A 19,022-nucleotide genomic window follows, 5' to 3' on the forward strand; every position below is an offset into this window, starting at 1 on the left:
TGTCCCATCCCTGCCCTCCCCAGCCAGCCTGATGCACCAGCAGTCCCACCTCACCTGGGTGAGCTGCCCAGAGCCTCCTCAGAGCCCTGGCTGGGGCCACCAGGATTTTTGTGCCATCCTCCATCAGTGTGAGGCCACGTGTGGGTCTGAGTGACCCCTGGGGCCCTGCTCTGGAGCCACCTCCACCAGTGGAGCCCCACCTGTGCTTTACTTGCAGGTGTGGACGTCGTAGACCCGCGTGCACTCCTGGCAGCTGACGTAGCAGCACCAGTGGAAGATGCAGTGACATTTCTCCTTGCGCTTCTCAGTCCGCGTGTTGTGGCCGCGCCCGCAGCACAGCAGGTCGCAGCCGTCGATGCCGTGCGAGGTGACGTTGCACGTCCTGTCCCTCGTCCCAAAGGAGCCCGTCTCGGGGTTGGGCTCACAGAAATTGGGGGAGTTCTCGTAGTAGACCAGGTCCCGCTCTGTTGGTGGCTTGAAGAGCGCGTACTTGGCCCTGAGGGTTTCCACCCAGCCCCGCGACTCGCGGTGCTTCTCCACCACCATCTCCGAGGCGCTGTCGTATTTGTCCTTCAGGTAGTCCCCGATGGCTCGGAAATCGGGCTGGGCCCACCAGCAGGTCTTGACCTCGCAGCTCCCCGAGAGCCCGTGGCACTTGCACTTGAGGTGCATGTGGTCCAGGATGGTCTGTGTGGGGCAAAGCAGAATCAGCAGCAGAAACAGCCACACAATGGAACACGGGCTTTTGTCACAGACATCTTTTATGAAAAATCCTTTCCTTGGGATTTTTCCTCCTGAGAAGCTGAGAGGCCTCAGGAACAAAATGTAAACAATGATTATCTGCTGCTGTGGAATGCAACAGGTGCATCTGTGATTGGTCTCATGTGGTTGTTTTTAATTAATGGCCAATCACATCAGACTCTCTGACCGAGCCACAAGCCTTCGTTATCATCCTTTCTTTTTCTATTCTTAGCAAGCCTTCTGGTGAAATCCTTTCTTCTATTCTTTTAGTATAGTTTTAATATAATATATATCATAAAATAATAAATCAAGCCTTCTGAAACATGGAGTCAGATCCTCATCTCTTCCCTCATCCTCGGACCCCTTTGAACACGGTCAGAGGGTTTGCTCTCCATCACCCACCTGTGCCACCTGGGCTTAAATGTCTGCTCTAAACTCAGTCTGGGAAGCCTCACCTTGAGTTTTGGTGGCAGTTTTGAGCCTGTCCCCAGTGGCCATTCAGCCTGTCCCCCTGGTCACCCAGCCTGTCCCCCTGGTCACTCACCGTCCGGCCAGCCTCGTTGTTGTGCCGGTTCATGGCGGAGCGCGCGTCCGGCCGGTTCTCCCGCGCATCCGCGAACTCCCGGGACACCAGCACCCCGAAGTCGGCGTCCTCGCTGCAGCCCCCCCACTTCCAGCCGTCCCCCGGGGGTCCCTTGTGGTGGGAGTCACAGCCACAGATGGTGGAGGTGCCCTCGGCGCAGGAGCGGGTGACAGCGAAGGCCACCCCGGCCGAGGCGATGGCGTGCACGAAGGCGGATTCGCGCGTGGCTGCAAGACACAGAGCACTGCTGGGCTGCCACTGTCACATTTCCTGCAAAAATCCCCCTTGCCCGAGATTTTCTCCTAGGAAGCTGGAAAACCTCAGCTTATCCTGTGTTTTGCTGGTTTGGAGATTGTTTATCCAACATGTGAATTGTTCTAACCTAATGACCGATCACCATCAGCTGTGTCAGGATTTGTAGCTACGGCATTTTTTGAAAAATCCTTTCTTTAGGATTTTTCCTACTGAGAAGCTGGGAGGCCTCAGGAACAAAATGTAAACAGTGGTTATCTGCTGCTGTGGGATGCAACAGGTGCATCTGTGATTGGTCTCGTGGTTGTTTCTAATTAATGGCCAATCACAGTCAGCTGGCTCTCTCTCTGTCTGAGCCACAAGCTTTTCTTATCATTCTTTCTTTTTCTATTCTTAGCTAGCCTTCTGATGAAATCTTTTCTTCTATTCTTTTAGTATAGTTTTAATATATATCATAAAATAATAAATCAAGCTTTCTGAAACATGGAGACAGATCGTCATCTCTTCCCTCATCCTGGGACCTCTGTCCCACCATCACAGGAACTCTAGAAGCAGCCACGAGTTTTCATTATCATCCTTGTTAAAACTTCTGTCTGTGTCCTTTCTCTATTTTTTAGTATAGGTTTAGTATAGCGTAATGTAATGTAATATAATATAATATAATATAATATAATATAATATAATATAATATAGCCTTCTAAGAATATGGAGTCAAATTCACCATTCTCTCCCTTCAACCCTGCAAATTCAACAGTGTTCTCCTTCCCAGCCCCACCCAGCAGCCCCTGAACCTTGCTGAAAAGGTTTATTTTGTTAATTTGGAAAGGAGTTATTTTGTTAATGAAGGTTTCCCGGAGCAGGAGCAGCAGGAGGTGGGGCAGGGTGTGACTCCAGCTCCTGCAGCATTTCCCAAACACAGGGCCCAGGATTTGGTCCATGGGTGCTCAGGGTGAACAAGGCATCAGTAGCAGCTTGAGGGGCCTCAGGAGGGAGTTACTGGAGTAATTCCTGGCCTGGGAACCCAGAGAAGGGCTCCGTGCCAGGGGTTAGAGATGGAGGAGCTCGTTGACCTGGGGGAAGGTTTTGGATGATGCAGACACACTGTGGGAGAACAGGGATTTGACCTTGCCCTCAGTGGCTGCACTGACCCAGGCTCTCCCAACTTTCCCCTGGGGACGCCTTTTGGCTCAGAGCTCTGCAGACCTGCAGCTCCCTGGGCAGTGCCACCAGGCTGCTTCAGCCCATCTGTAGATGGAGACTTCTCATTTAGAGACTTCTCTAAATCCAGAGCAGATGTTGGCCTCAATGCAACCTTGTGCAGGAGAGGCTGGAGCTCAGGGGCTGTGGTGTCTGGGTTGGAGGGCTCTGACTGCTCTTGGGTCTGGTGTGATCAGATCACTGGGATGAATGTGGGATGAACCAGAAATTTCTGCTGAGAAAATCACCTTGGAGCCAGTCCCCTCCTTCCAGAGCAGGAGCCATGAAGGATCCATCTCTCAGCTGTGCCCAGGGACAGCAGGCCCCTCTCCCCAGCCCCAGCCTCTCTGCAGACCCAAAAGCCAGCTTTGCCAGGCTGGGCTGATGCCAGGCTCTCAGGGGAGGTGGCTGTGGGTGGCTGCCAGCTGTGGGAATCCCAAATGGGATCTCCAAGCAGGGCTGCTCAGTCCTGGCTGTGCTGGCAGCACCCTGCTGAGGTTTTCACCTCCTTTCAGCTCCAACTCTTCCCTCCTTCGCTGTGCCAGCAGGGATCCTGCCTAGAAAACCAGCCAGGTTATCCTGGGGGATCTCTCACCAGCACCCCTGGGGCTGTGGGCACCGCTGGAAGGTCCCTGCTGGCACTGAGGTGTTCCAGCCTCACCAAGGCTCTTTGGGTGGCCCAGAGCAGAGCAGAGCAGAGGAGCCAGCCCAGGACAGCCCGGGGACAGGGGGAGGACACGGGAGCGGTGTGGCTCTGCTGGCCCTGGTGCAGATGGGCACGGGAAACAGGGGCACTGCGGGGCTGGGCTGGCAGTGCCCTCCTGGCAGGGCCGCAATGGACATGGCTCCTACAGCTGCTCTGTGTCCCCCATGTCCCCTGTATCCCCCGTGTCCCCCGTGCCCTTCGTGTCCCTTGTGCCCACGGTATCCTCTGTGTCCCCTGTGTCCCCTGTATCCCCCGTGTCCCCAGTGTCTCCCATACCCCTGGTGTCCCTCGTGTCCTCTCTGCCCCCTATGTCCCCGGTGTCCTCTGTACGACCCGTGCCCCCCATGTCCCTGTGACCCCATGCTCCCCCTAATCCCGTGTCCCTTGTACCCCCGTGTCCCCCGTGTCCCCTGGTGTCCCCCATGCCCCTCGTATTCCCCGTGTCCCCCATGCCCCCCGTGTCCCCAGTACCCCCTATACTCCCGGTGTCCCCTGTGTCCCCCTGTACTCCCCATGTCCCCGTGTCCCCTATAGCCCCTATACCCCCCGCTGCCCCCCGTGTCCCCTGTACCCCCCATGTCTCCTATAGCCCCCGTGTCCCCCGTGTCCCCTGTGTCCCCCATGCCCCCCATGTCCCCAGTACCCCCTATACTCCCGGTGTCCCCTGTGTCCCCCTGTACTCCCCATGTCCCCGTGTCCCCATTCCCCCTGTACCCCCCGTGTCCTCTGTGTCCCCCGTGTCCCCTGTGTCCCCTATACCCCCATGTCCCTCGTGTCCCTCATACCCCTCGTGTCCCCATGTCCCCCGTGTCTTCTGTGTGTCCCGTGTCCCCTGTACCCCCCATGCCCCCAGTTTCCCCCATGTCCCTGTGTCCCCACACCCCCTGTACCCCCCGTGTCCCCGCTCGGTGCCAGCACAGGGGGGGATCCAGCTGCCACCCCCAAACCGCTCGGTGCCTTGAAACCCTGGCCGGGCTCTGGGCGAGGAGCCGGGAGAATTTCCCAGAGACGAAAGGCGGGAGCGGCGTTCCCAGAACCAGGGGAGGGGCTGGCGAGGGAGGATTAGAGCCGCCTTGACAGTGCACCACTGCGACTGTCTCCCAGCCAGCCCCGTTACCTGCTGGGACACTCAATTTGCCATTGTTCCCTCGGTGTCACACTGTATTACCCGCATAATGCGGAATGTTTCCGCCGGCCAGCGTACCCACGGCACAGAGCGCTGGCATTCCCCAGGAGCACCTCGTAGCAACGGGGCAATGTTCCCCTGTCCTGCCGTCACCCTCCAATCCCGCCAGCCCGGCTGGGAAATCCCTTTTGAAGGCGCTCCCCAGCCCCCCAGAATGGCTAAAGGGCGTGTGAATGCGGCAGCGATTTGAAACGACTGCGGCGCTGCGATGGTATCGCTCGCCCTGCCTCACAGTAGGGGAGGAAGCTTAGCTCTTTCTCATCGCTATAAGCTTATTTTTCTCTCTCTGCCTTCTCTGCTTTTCCCTCCCCCCCCCCTCCCGTTAAGCTGCTGAGTTTATATCGAGCCGGCCCCCTGATCCCACACACCCCTGTTTAGATGCAAATGACTGCGGGTGTCATGGCTGAGAAAAGCCCCGGGTTATCGTGGTGCGGGTCTTTTGCCTTTTCACAGCTCGTGGCAGGGGCTTAGCCCAGCTCACCGGGACCCCCGAGGGCAGCCCGGGCCCAGCTGCCAACCCTGCACCTGCCCTGGCCCTGAGCATCCCGCGGGGCAGAGGGGACAGGAGAGTGGGGACCAGCATCCCTGGGGTGCTGCATGGGCTGCAGGGAGCGTCCTTCTGCACCTTCCTCCATCCTTGTGACCTTCCTCATCCTTCTGCACCTTCCCCCATCCTTCTGCACCTTCCTCATCCTTCCTCATCCTTCTTCATCCTTCTTCATCCTTCTGCACCTTCCTCCATCCCTCTTCTATGGTCTGCACCTTCCTCATCTTTCTGCACCTTCCTCCATCCTTGTGACCTTCCTTATCCTTGTGACCTTCCTCCATCCTTCTGCATCCTCCTCCATCCTTCTTCTATGGTCTGCGCCTTCCTCCATCCTTGTGACCTTCCTCATCCTTCTTCATCCTTCTTCATCCTTCTGCACCTTCCTCCATCCTTCTGCACCTTTCTCCATCCCTCTTCTATGGTCTGCACCTTCTTCCATCCTTCTGCACCTCCTTCCATCCTTCTTCATCATTCTTCTATGGTCTGCACCTTCCTCCATCCTTCTTCACCCTCCTCCATCCTTCCTTCATCCTATTTCATCCTTCTTCAACTTCCTCCATCCTTCGTCACCTTCCTTATCCTTCTGCACCTTTCTTCACCCTCCTTCACCTTCCTCCATCCTTCTTCACCTCCCTCCATCGTTCTTCATCCTTCTTCATCCTCCTGCACCTTCCTCCATCCTTCATCCTTCTGCACCTTCCTCCATCCTTCTTCATCCTTCTTCTATGGTCTGCACCACAGGCTGCAGGGGAATCTCAGATTTGCTGCCTGGAGCATCTCTTCCTCTTCCTCTTCCTCTTCCTCTTCCTCTTCCTCTTCCTCTTCCTCTTCCTCTTCCTCTTCCTCTTCCTCTTCCTCTTCCCTTGGTGTCCGCAGAGCTGCTCCTCTCTCATGTTCTCAACCTGCTCTTCTTAACCAGATGTTAACCGGATTTTTAACCCGATTTTTTGGCCAGATTTAACAAAAATCCTGGATTTCATACCCAGAAAATGGTGATTGTTCCCCCTCAGAGCAATGTGTGGCTGCTGGCTCAGCCCTGGTTGGGACAGGGCTTGGCTGGAGGAGCCATTGGCTTTAGATAAGAGTTGACCTTATTTTACAAAGAAAAGGGAGAGGAGGGAAGGGCAAAGCAGGATTTTCTGTTTTTCTTCTCTCCTCATCCCAGACTGCACACCTGCAGTATAAATCATCCTGGAGAATCTGCTTGTAAAAACATGAGCTTACCCAACATTCAGGGGTTGGTTTTTTGGTTTTTTTTAATGGCCTGGGTTAGAAAATAAGACACAAAAAAAGAAAATGTAGAATCACAGAACTACAGAACAGTTTGGGTTGGGAGGGACCTTGAAGCCCATCCAGTGCCACCCCTGACATGGCAGGGACACCTTCCACTGTCCCAGGGGATTCCAAACCTTGTCCAGCCTGGCCTTGGGCACTGCCAGGGATCCAGGGGCAGCCCCAGCTGCTCTGGGAATTCCATCCCAGCCCCATTCAGGGAGGGCAGCCCTGAGCCCCCACAGAACTCACAGCCTGGAGGAAGCCCCAGGGAGGGTTGGACACACATTTGGACATGAGGATCAGCTCACTGAGCCCTCCTCCACTGGAGGTGACCATGGTTAACAAGCTTGCAGCTCCTTTAAAATGATATTACCCTCAGTTTCTTTTCAGCCTCTATTAGAAATGATTTTTGATGCTGTTGTAGTGAGAGCTGCACCTTTGAAGCTTTTCCAAAATAGCCTCAATCCACCTGAGGGAGCAGCAGCTGAGGTGATCCAAGAGAGAACTGACAGGGGATTTCCCCCAGGTGTTTGTGAGGTGAAAGCCCAACCCAAATGCTGGGTGTGAGCTGGGACAGGGATTGTCCAGGTTTGGGTTTGGGTTTGGGTTTGGTTTGGGTGTGCTGGAGGTGAGGAAAAGGGAACGTGACAATGGTGGCCACAGGATCCAGAATAGAATAGAATAGAATAGAATAGAATCCATAATTATGGATTATTATCCAGATTATGGGCCCAAAACTCTTGGTTTGAGGATCACCTAAAGGAGCTCCAGGAGAGCTGGAGAGGGACAGGGGATGGAAGGACAGGACACAGGGGATGGCTCCCAGGGCCAGAGGGCAGGGCTGGATGGGATATTGGGAATTAGGAATTGTTCCCTGTGAGGATGGGCAGGCCCAGGCTGCCCTTGGATCCCTGGAAGTTTCCAAGGTCAGGCTGCACAGGGTTTGGAGCCCCCAGGGACAGTGGAAGTGTCCCTGTCATGGCAGGGGTGGGACTGGATGGGCTTTGTCCAACCCAACCCCGTAGCTATGATATTTTATGAAAAATCCTTTCCTTAGGATTTTTCCTCCCAAGAAGCTGAAAAGCCTCAGGAACAAAATGTAAGCAATGGTTATCTGCTGCTGTGGAATGCAACAGGCCCATCTGTGATTGGTCTCATGTGGTTGTTTCTAATTAATGGCCAATCACAGTCAGCTGGCTCAGACTCTCTGAGACACAAGCTTTTGTTATCATTCTGTCTTTTTCTATTCCTTGCTAGCCTTCTGATGAAATCCTTTCTTCCATTCTTGTAGTACAGTTTTAATATATCATAAAATAATAAGTCAGCCTTCTGAATCATAGAGTCAGATCCTCATCTCTTCCCTCATCCTAAGACCCCTGCTAACACTGTCACACAACACAACCTCATCTGTGACTCCTGTGCCATCCAAGGGAGAAGCTGAGTGGCACCAGATGCTCTTTAAAAGGTCCTGTCCAGCTCAGACTGTTCCTCTGAAGGCCCAGGAGTGTCCCCAGGTGTTAAAGACTGCAATGAAAGATGTTTTCTATTACCATCTGTATGGCAGATCATCTTTGTCAAAGTGATTATCTTTACTTTATCTCTCTCTTTGAGTGACCACATTCACACCTCCCTGGGAGGGGACATTGCTGATAACAGCTATTGAATGTCCCTGCATGGCTGATAAGAACTGTAACATCCCACTGGGAGATGTGAGCCCAGGGGGAGGAGCCAAGCATTGCTACCCAGATATAATCCAGAGGTTCTGAGACACCAGCACGGCTTCTGCACTGGATTCCCCAGAGGAACAGCAGCTGCCTCTTCCTCCACTGGATCTTCAGAGGCAGAATCCATCCTTCTCTGCAGATCCCCCTGCTCCAGCAAAACCACATCTGATACTTCAAGAAAACTGCAGCCACAATTCCAATGGCACTGCCACCAACACCCCACAGGGTGTCAGGTTGGGTTCTGACTCTGTCACTGTTGTTCTGGTGCACTGCAGTGTTTATTTTGTCCTTTTATTTTTTTTCCTTTTCCCTATTAAAGAACTGTTATTTTCCGCTCCCATGTTTTTGTCTGAGAGCCCCTTAATTTAAAATTTATAGCAATTTTGAAGGGTGGGGAGGGTTCACATTCTCCATTTCAGGGGAGGCTCCTGCCTTCCTTAGCAGACTCCTGGCTTTCCAAATCAAGACTCCAGCCCTTGTCAGGGACCAGCAGAGCTGCTCCCACCCTCCTTAGAGCTCCCAGGACCTCCCAGCTCTGTCACCAACCTCTGAGCTCAACCACATCCCCTTCTCTCCTCCCTCAAACCCCACAAAGATTTTTCTCTGCTGCAGACTCTGGGAATGTCAAAGGCTCCCTGTGTTCCTCGGTGCCACCAGTCCCATCCTCAATCTGCTCATTAATTTTGAAGGCAGCAAGGAAAAGACACGAGCATGGTTCAAAAAAATGTGAATAATCCCCAGCATCAGATGGGCTGGGCTTTGATGTGTCCTCCTTTGCAGATGATGCTGTTTATTTTTAACTGCTCCACTTACAGGTGAGTGAGACACCAGGATAAATCCACCCTGGGAGCCTGGCAGGGCTGTCTGGAGTGGGAAAATAAGGATATTTCCAACGTGCTCACTCATTTTTCTCCATCTGTCAGAAGATTTTCAGAGCTCTGGGTGATATTTTACCTTGTCAGCTCGGGGTGTGTGGAGATGCTGAGGCAAGTCCACACTTGAGGCTTTGCTTGAGTCCCTGCAGCCGAAAAGAATCTTAAAATATTCTCCATAAATTCAAAGTTCACTTTGCTCATTACAGGGAGGATGGTTCAAATCTGATCTTTAAGTGCTTTCCTGCTGACAGAAATGGTGCTGAGAGATTTTCAGTGTCTCAATGCTTGAGCAGTTCTTTCATAACTTGTTTAGAATTTTTATGACAGTTTCTTAGTGACCGTTTTTTGAAGAAAATTAAAACTTTCTGATCTTTTAAGTGCTGAAATTTAGGACAGGCTTTAATTAGGCAACAAATCAGAGTATATTGAGCCCTGCTGATAAGTTATTTGGTAGTAAATATTAGAGTTACCCCAAAATACAGCCTGGCACAACAGAGGGGGAATGAATCTCATGGTGCCTATTAGTGCTCTAATAAGGTTTGACAATCCTGGCTCCTGCAAAGAATCCCACATTAACACAAAGGAAAGATTTTCACTGAAATTCTCAACTGACATTTCTGGGATCTGAAACGATACCTACCCTTACTGGGAGGCTGAAACTTGAAAAAAAAAAAAAAGGATTTTATGAACTGTTTCTTTGCAGAATTTTGGGGCTTTGAAGGAAAGATTCACCAGAACTCCTGAATTCTGCAGGGGACTGATGGGAAAGAGTTCAAAGTTCTGCTCTCACTCCAATTTCTCCAGTTCCTTGAAGCCTGTACCATAAAATTCCCATTTCCAAAGCATCACTGCAAACAATAATTTCTGTGCAATAAAGAAATTATTGCAGGGACCCAGGGGTGTCAACACCCAGGAAGAGGAGGGGGAATTATTTCTGTTGTGTTTACAAAGCTGTGAAACCAAGATATTACCTGAGGATGTCCCTTGTGCTGAATGTGGCACAGAGTGAACAGAATCCATGGGAGAAAATGGAGATTTTTATCCACTGGGAGCTTTTAATTCACCCCTTGGTTCAGTTTTGTGGGGATGCCTTTTTCACCTGGGCTCTGGGGCATCTGAGATTATCATGGGGCTGTGCTGGGGAGGGTCAGGATGGAGCTCAGGGAAGGGTTCTGTCCCCAGGGGTGCTGGCACTGCCCAGGGAATTCCAGAGCTCCAGGAGGTTTGGACAGCACTGCCAGGGATGGACAGGGTGGGATTGTTGGGGTGTCAGGGCAGGGCAGGAGCTGCACTGGATGATCCCTTCAAACTCAGGGAATTTTGTGATTCTATGATTTGTCCCTCCAGCCTCTCCTTCCAGGCTGTTTTGGGGCCCTTTCTCACTTTTTCCAGTGTAAAGCCCAGGGGAGCTCAATCTACAATCCTGGTGCACCCCAAAGCCCAGGGGAGCTCAAATCACAACCTTGTGTACCCAAAGCCTGGGGCAGCTCAGTACACAATCCTGGTGCACCCCAAAGCCCAGAGGACTAATGCACAATCTTGTGTACCCCAAAGCCCCGAGAGCTCAGTGCTCAATCTGGTGCACCCAAGCCAAGGCTTAGCACAATCTTGTGTACCCAAAGCCCAGAGGAGCTCAGTGCACAATCCTGGTGCACCCCAAAGCCCAGAGGAGCTCAGTGCACAATCCTGGTGCACCCCAAAGCCCAGAGGAGCTCAGTGCACAATCCTGGTGCACCCCAAAGCCCAGGTGAGCTGTGCCAGCCCTGCCCCCAGCCCAGCTGCCCCCCCAGGGTTACCTTTGTCCAGGACAGGCCCGAAGATGGCCAGGCTGTCGTCGATGGTGGTGCAGTTCCAGCGGCGGCCCCGGAACTGGTGCTGGCACTCCTGGATGCCCAGCTTCACCCCCTCGGCCACGCTGGGCATGATCTCGATGTAGTTGCGGCAGAAGCGGAGCTGCTTGGGCACCAGGCCGGGGATGGAGCCACAGAGGATGGGCTGGGAGCCCAGGGAGCTGTACTGCTGGCCCAGGGCCAGGGACCTGCGGGGACACGGACAGGGACAGCTCTCGTCACTGAGAGCAGCAGGCACCAGGTCCTAAGGGTTTCTCTTAGGGGATAGCAGTGGGAAGTGTTGGGTGATGGGGAAGATGAAACAGGAAAGCCTTATAAATATGATTGTCTGGCAAAAGATTTTGAGAATATGGAAACTATAAGGGAGATTGAAATGAAAGCAAGCTTTGAGATACCTCAGTTACTGAACAACTGGAAAACAATGGCGTGGCCACTTAAGGTGATGAAACACCCTCTGCTTGCAGACAGGCCCAAGGGTCAGAGCAGACCCTACAGCTTGGCAGAAGGGGCCAAAGAGGAGTTTATAGGGTTTAAAATGTAACACAGTGTGGTAATGTAATGATTCTTATAGGCTGTATGGAAATGCTACAGGATCTGTATCTTGTGCTAGACTGGTTAGTGAGAATTAGAATATTCAGCACAGAAGAAGGTTTATTGTATTGGAATGGGAACCTCGCTCTCTTACCTTTTTACTCTCTCACCCTCTCATCCTCTCTCCCCCTCTCTTCTCTCAGCCTGCTCTGAGCTGTGGCTGCAGCTCCCAGCAGGGCCCTGCACCCAGGCCCTTTGCAATAAACCCCAAATTCCTCTCTGGCTTCAGGGATCTCTCATCTCTGTCCATCCCCACTGTCCTACCCCCTGATGCTCCTACAGTTGGGAAGGATGAAAGTTTCACAAGAAGGTCTCACAGATTTGTGCGCTTAGCAGCATTCTTCTGAATGCAGAATCTGAAGAAGGAATAGAAATAAAAGCAAGTTTTGATATAGAAGAAAAGAATTGCTGAGCCCTGTGACGGTGTTCACAGGGGTCTTAGGATGAGGGAAGAGATGAGGATCTGACTCCATGTTTCAGAAGGCTTGATTTATTATTTTATATTATATATTATATTAAAACTATACTAAAAGAATAGAATAAAGGATTTCATCAGAAGGCTGGCTAAGAATAGAAAAATAAGGAATTAATAACAAAAGCTTGTGTCTCGGACAGAGAGTCCAAGCCAGCTGACTGTGATTGGCCATTAATTAAAAACAACCACATGAGACCAATCACAGATGCACCTGTTGCATTGCACAGCAGCAGGTAACCATTGCTTACATTTTGTTCCTGAGGCCTCTCAGCTTTTCAGGAGAAAAAATCTTATGGAAAGGATTTTTCATAAAATGTGTCTGTGACAGAGCCCTGACCAAGGAAGCAAAGGGTATTGAGAGGAATAGCAGATTTGTCTTTACAAACAAGCTGTGGGTCTGCTGGTAGATAAAACTAGCATTGGGAGATAGAAGAGACAATGGGAAGGGTTCCACTGATTGATAAATGGAAAAAGATATTTGGTTTTACAAATAAACTTTAGGTTTGCTGATAAATGAAATTAGACATTGAAAGATGGAAGAAATAATGGGGAAGAAAAACCCCTAAATTCCATAAGAATTAAAAATTTAAAGGGAGGGTTATATATTTGAGGGAAATCTTTGGTATCAGGTGTTTTGGGAATTTTTTACCTCTCAAGTACCTCAGCTATTGGGGAAGAGAGAGGGAAATGTGGGAAATTGGGATCAAAAGGAAGGTGCATCCTCCAAAAATTTGAGAGATACCAGGAAAATGCCCCATGGCCTCTCCCTTTACTGGAATAAAGTCAAAGGACTCCTCTGTCTCCTTTTTGGACATAAACCTCTGGTATTTGTAGATTAATTTTCCTAACAGTATGTTAGTTAGAAGGGGTTTTTATGAATTAGAGCAAAGGATAAACCCACCTCAAACAAGAAGATGTTTTTACCAAGCACAAAGATAGCACAGGCAAACAAAACAAGTTGTAAGTAGAAAAAAGGTCTCAGAATTTTCCACTGCAAGAAAACTGAAAAACAACTTCTAGCTGAAACTTCTAGCTGAAACTTTCAGGGATTGGAGAACAGTAACATGAATATGGTAATTACAGTAGTTATGATAGACTAGAGATAAAAGTTAAAATGTAGATTGGTTCTACTGTATGAAGATGCTCAGCAAAGAAAAGTATATAATGCACTGGAACCAAAAGAAAAGTATAGAATGCATTGGAACCTAAACTAAGGGTCTCTGGAGCTGACAGCTGTAGGCACAGCTCTGTCACCCACAACCCTGGACTGCTGGAACATCTTGGATGGAATAAACTGCATTTTGAAGAGCCACCTGGAGTGCTGCATCCCTCATTTGAGCTCTTACAGAGAAGCTCACAGAAAAAGAGAACGCAATTCTTATTTCTATTTACTGCTCCTGTTGTTTGGCACATGTGGAATATGTTATGGGGATTGTTTACCTAAAGTGATTTGTTGATTAGACACTAGTGAAAGTTGTTTTGATTCCTTAGTTAACTGAGTCAAAAAACTGTGTCCTGACTGTCTCAGACAGCATTCTTTAGTATTCTTTAGTATAATATTTTCTTTAGTATGTAATTTAGTATTTAGTATTCTTTAGTATAGTATCTCTTTAGTATGTAATTTAGTATAGTATTAGTGCAATATACTATAGCTTAATAAAGCAATTGTTCAACCTTCTCAATCATGGAGTCAGAGCACATTATTCCCTACATTAGGGTCACCCTACATCAATAGGGGACAGTGGCAGGGCTGGGGAACGCCCCCATGCCTGGCCATGCCCTGTCCTGGTGCTGCTAAATCACCCCAGCCCTGCTCCAACCATGCCCAGGGGTGTGGGATACGGATTTGTAGGGAATTCTCCAAGCCTGATAGAAGGCTCACACAGTGTGCAAACCTGGACATAAGAAATGCTGACTTGGAAATGCCATGGAACAGGACAGACATTGCTGAGAGAGAAATCTCACCTCCTCCTGGGGACCCCAGCAAACCCAACATCACACCTGCTGTAATATTCTATTTTAATTCTGTAACTCCTATTTTAATTCTGGTGCTGTGCTGACTGCAGCCCTTCGTGGGCAGGGGAACACACACATTCTTGGGATTGCCTGAAGATCAACTGCAGCAGCAGGGAAAGTTTGGCAAGTCAAAGCATGCAATGGGTGTTCACATCTGAGAGGGGAAATGTCAGGTCTTGACTGACTGTGGAGAACAGACCAAACCTGACAGAATTCCAATGAGGAGAGGGACTGGAAAGCAGCTTTTCACTCAGGAATCCTCCTCTGATTTTCCATAGAGGGGGCACCTGTGTCACCACAGACTCCCCACCCAGCTCTGCAGTCCATGGGGGTCACCAGAACAGACTAAAAACTCATTTTTAAAAAGGAGGTTCAGCTGCCTGAGCATTAGAGGCTGATGGCCCAGGGTGAGGGCAGGAATGGGATGTGGGGTTTGAATGTTTAACTCTCAGTTTTCTTTATCTCTTCCACAACCCATCCTCCCTCCAGGAGATCTCTTCTGTTCATGGGCCATTAATTATTAATTATCTTCTGTTCATGGGCCACTAATTATTAAATATCTTCTGTCCATGGCCAGTGAGAGTCCCTGCACGGCTGATCAAATTCCACCATCCCATGGGGAGATGCTCCGCCCAGGGGAGGAGCCAAGCATTCCTACCTGGATACAATCTGAGCTTTGGAACATTCCTACCTGGATACAATCTGAGGTTTCAAGCATTCCTACCTGGATACAATCTGAGGTTTGGGACACCCCAGCAGCCTTTGCCCGCTGCATTCCCAGAGGAGCAGCTTTCTGCTGCCCTGCATTGCCAGAGGGAGCCCAGGCCCATCTGCAGCAGCCCTGGAGCTGCAGAGGAAAACTCCCCCCTTGTGCAGGATCCCTGCTGCAGCAGAGCCACAGCTGGCACTGCAGGAGGGCTGAGCCCCCATGGATGGGGCTGGGGCACCGCCCTGACACAGAGTGACAGGTCATGGTCTGACTCTGGCAGGGGTTTGGTTTTTTGTACTATTTCATTTGTATTTTTATTTTTCCTAGTAAAGAACTGTTATTCTTATTCCCATATCTTTGCCTGACAGCCCCTTAATTTCAAAATTGTAGTAATTCAGAGAAAAGCATTAACATTTTCCATTTCAGAGGAGGCTCCTGCCTTCCTCAGCAGACACCTGTCTGTTCAAACCAAGACATTTGTTGCAGATTCTCTCACACTGAGTGTCCTCAAAGGGAGCAGAGATGGAGCTGCAGGTCTGAGCCCTTCTGAGAGGGGGAATTGTTACCCTGACCTTGCTGCATCAAAGCCCTTTGGGTGGAAACCAGCTGAGTTTGGCTGAAGAGATGTAAAACCAACCCCCAGAGGACCCCTGAGCTGCAGAGTCCATCTCTTGGAACAGGAATTGTGTTTGGGACATGGGGGGCTCAGAAATTCCTGTTGAAAGGACAAGAGGAATGGGGGATGCCAGAGGATCAGGAATGCTCTCCTGGTGGTCTGGGGTGAGCAGGGACCTCTCTTCTCCCCCAGCACCAGGCAGGATGAGCTGGGGAAGGAGTGACCAGCTCCAAGCTGAGCTGCCAGCCAGAAAAAGCCATCATGACCCCCTGGCACTGAGCAAAGCCCAGGAGATGCTGCCAGAGGAGCCCAGTGAGGTGTCTGAGGGTGTGAGCCACAGCCTGGGCACAAATGTCACCTCTGGGAGCAGTCAGGATGTGGCACGGCCTCAGTGGCATCTCCAGGGGAGTGCAGCCACCCCCTGACATCCAGCAGACACATCCAGGGGCAGGAGGACAGGGTGGTGTTGATGGAATTGGATTCCTCAGCTCTGGATTTTCCTCCTGGACATGTCCAGGGTGGTTCTGTCCTTCTGTTTGCTCTGTGGAGCTGTGGCTGGGGCTGTGCTGTCTCACCCAGGCTCTGCTGCAGGGCTGGGGTGGTTTAAGCTCTCACCCAGGCACTCTTACAGGAGCTGGGATGGTTTAAGCTCTCACCCATGCACTGCTGCAGGGCTGGGGTGGTTTAAGCTCTCACCCAGCCCCTGCTATAGGAGCTGGGGTGGTTTAAGCCTCCTCCCTGTTGTAAATGGGATGTTAAACACGGGCAGGGGACAAAGGAGCAACAGCAGCGAGCTGAGGCAGTGGCTTATGCTGACAGTTTGATCAGTCTATTGGAAAGACTTCTGAGAGATTGTTTAGTTACAGTGGGGAGAAGGGGAAGATTAAGACTTTGTGTCCAGCAGGAGAGGGCAGGACAATGGATGCTGACTGGGAATTCAGACCAGGGGGTGCAAAGGCACAAATCTCAAAGTAAATACCAGTGCCCAACACTTGTTGCAGATTCTCTTGCACTGAGTGTCCCCCAAATCCAGCCTGTGCTAGCAGAGGAGGATGGCACAGGGGCTGTTGCATGTGTGGGGATCAATATTATCAACATTCCTGAATACATCAATATTCTCTGACTGAAGCTAAAGTCCTCCAGCAGCCTTTGGTAAAACACCTGAGCTCTGCAGGGCATGGCCAGGGCACAGGAGTTGTGCAAACCGTGAGTCCAAGGCAACTCAAATTTCAAATAATAACTGTGATAACTGCAAAGCACACAGGGATCTCAGGCTCCCTCGTGGTGGAGGAAGGACAGAGGTTTCCTATTGTGTTTAGGGAGTTTTTGATGTAGGGAATGATTGCTACTTGATTTAAAAGGGTGAATATTTTTAAAATTAAAATTATATTACGTTATAATTATATTTATATTTATTATAATTATGTTAAAGATATATTATATTATATTATATTATATTATATTATATTATATTATATTATATTATATTATATTATATTATATTATATTATATTATATTATATTATATTATATTATATTATATTATATTATATTATATTATATATTAATACCACATAATATCATATCATATAATATCATATCATATATATCATATATATCATATATATCGTATCAATCTTATTATCACATCATATTGTACTATATATTAAAGAAAAATTTGTGATTGTTTAATTTAGGATATAACTTTTATTTAATTGGTTAAGGCAATAAAATAACTTTTACTGCTGTTCAATTAACTATTTTAGGTAAATAATTTTCTTAACGCATTTTACATGTGTAAAAATAACAGGAGTAGCAAGTAGAGATAAGAATTGTTTTCTCTTCTTCTTTTTGTGCTTCTCTAGGGAAAAACTTGTTATATCTCCATGCAACCTTCTCTTCACCAGGCTAAACAGCCCTAATTCTCCCAGCCTGTGGGTTTTGCTCTAGCCCTGACTGATGCCTTGTGCACGCTGGCCTAGAACAGAGACTAGAGGAGCTAAAGAATAAAGCAGGGATTTATTAGGAGGATGGATGGATCCACCTTGGGCAGCACAAGAGCCCAGCCAGGGCTGCACCCAAGATGAACCAAAATGGTCGCAAAATGAACCCAAGATGAACCAAAATGGTCACAAAATGCACAACTGCTCATGAGGTCTCACTTTCATAAGCTCTGCTCCATTTGCATATTGGAGTTAATTGTCCAATTCCAGCTCCAGCCAATCAAGCCCCATCCTTGTTTTTCTCTCTCCAGCCCACGGTGTTTGTGCTCTTGGCCTGAGATTTGGCTCATTTGTCCTTGGTCCCCAGCTGGAGCAGGAATTGTTTTGTCTCCCTGCTCTGTGAACAGAGATCACCATCCCATAATGTGAACCCAGACCTACACACTAAAGCAGCACAGAACATGAAAAATAGAAAAGCTCAAACATGAGGCATCAACCCCACATCCAATCCCTGGTGGGACCTGAACTGAGCTGAGCCAAATTTTACCCTTGCCTTGAGGTTCCTGGGAAGGAGGCAGCAGCACTTACACTGAGTTTTGGAGCAGAGCCAGGGTGGCACATGGTTCAGTCCTTCCTGCAATATCCATGGCAGTTTGTGCCTCACACCTTCCCAGAGCCCAAACCTTCCACTCCAAGTGCTTTGCTCTCCATGGAAGGAGAATAACACAGTAGTAAAGCAGCCTCAATTTTTACCACAAGAAACCACCAGGACTGGTTCTAGACCCCGTTTCCACAAGATTCAATTTGGTTTTTCCCCACAAGGAACCCCCTAATCCAGGTCTAATTCTAGATCTGGTTTCTACAAGATTCAATTTGGTTTTTCACCACAAGAAACCACCTGATCCAGGATTAGTTCTAGATCTAGTTTCTACAAAATTCAGTTTGGTTTTTCCATTCTGGATCTGACACAAGACACTTTGAGGTCCAGTTCCTCCAGCTCAGACAGAATCCATGTCTCAGTCTCAGCCACAGTGCCCAGGATGGGCAGCCCAAATGACCACTGTCCCCACTGACCACTGTCCCCTCTGTCCCCTCTGTCCCCTCCCTGCCAGGCTCCTCCTTCCTGTTTAACCCCAGGCTGTTCATGGGAGCAGAACCAGCCTGGGCACTCCAGTCCTGGTCTCAGGGCTCAGGGAAGGACTCCCCAAAGAGGGGCAGCCCAGGGATCCCCCTTAGATCCCCCCCCAGCTGTGCCACAGCTGAGTGGATGTGGCAATTCCCACCCACGGGGTGTTTTCCATCATGTTTGGGTGTTGGGAAGCCGCTTCCCAGTGCCAAACTGTGACTCACCCTGGGTGATTTCGGCACAGTTGGCACCAAACACTTCTTGAGGCCACCCACCACCACCAAGGGACTCCTCAAACTGAAGTTTGCCTCCTGAAACTGGAGTTTGCCTCCCCAAAGTGGAGTTTGCCTCCCCAAAGGGACTCCCCAAACTGGAGGCATGGCTGGACGGCTTGACTGACCAGTGGGAGATGACCAGCACCCTCAGTGGCCTCAGTGGAGAGCTGTTCCTTCCTTCCCTGGGTTTCTGATGCTCCTTCTGGTCCCCCTGTCCCTGCAGGACACATTTCCCTCCCCAGTGCCAGATTTGGGAAGGAGGCAGGAGAGGAATGGCTGGCAATGGCAGCGAGGGGACAGCAGGATCACAGCCCTGCCAGGACCCAAACAAACCC

General features: G+C 49.9%; 1 protein-coding gene across 1 annotated transcript in view; it reads right to left on the bottom strand.

The window, feature by feature from the left end:
• Positions 1-206: 206 nt before the first annotated feature.
• WNT3 (Wnt family member 3) overlaps positions 207-19,022 on the bottom strand; it is a 29,031-nt gene continuing 10,215 nt past the window's right edge. Inside the window, exons 2-4 of the mRNA XM_064733841.1 lie at positions 10,883-11,124; positions 1,286-1,551; positions 207-687 (exon numbers count right to left, since the gene is read on the bottom strand). Coding sequence (XP_064589911.1) covers positions 208-687; positions 1,286-1,551; positions 10,883-11,124 — 988 coding nt within the window. The 3' untranslated portion in view covers position 207. The remainder of the gene's footprint in view (positions 688-1,285; positions 1,552-10,882; positions 11,125-19,022) is intronic.

This window comes from Zonotrichia leucophrys, chromosome 27, assembly GCF_028769735.1.
Source record: "Zonotrichia leucophrys gambelii isolate GWCS_2022_RI chromosome 27, RI_Zleu_2.0, whole genome shotgun sequence".
Lineage (NCBI taxonomy): Eukaryota > Metazoa > Chordata > Aves > Passeriformes > Passerellidae > Zonotrichia > Zonotrichia leucophrys.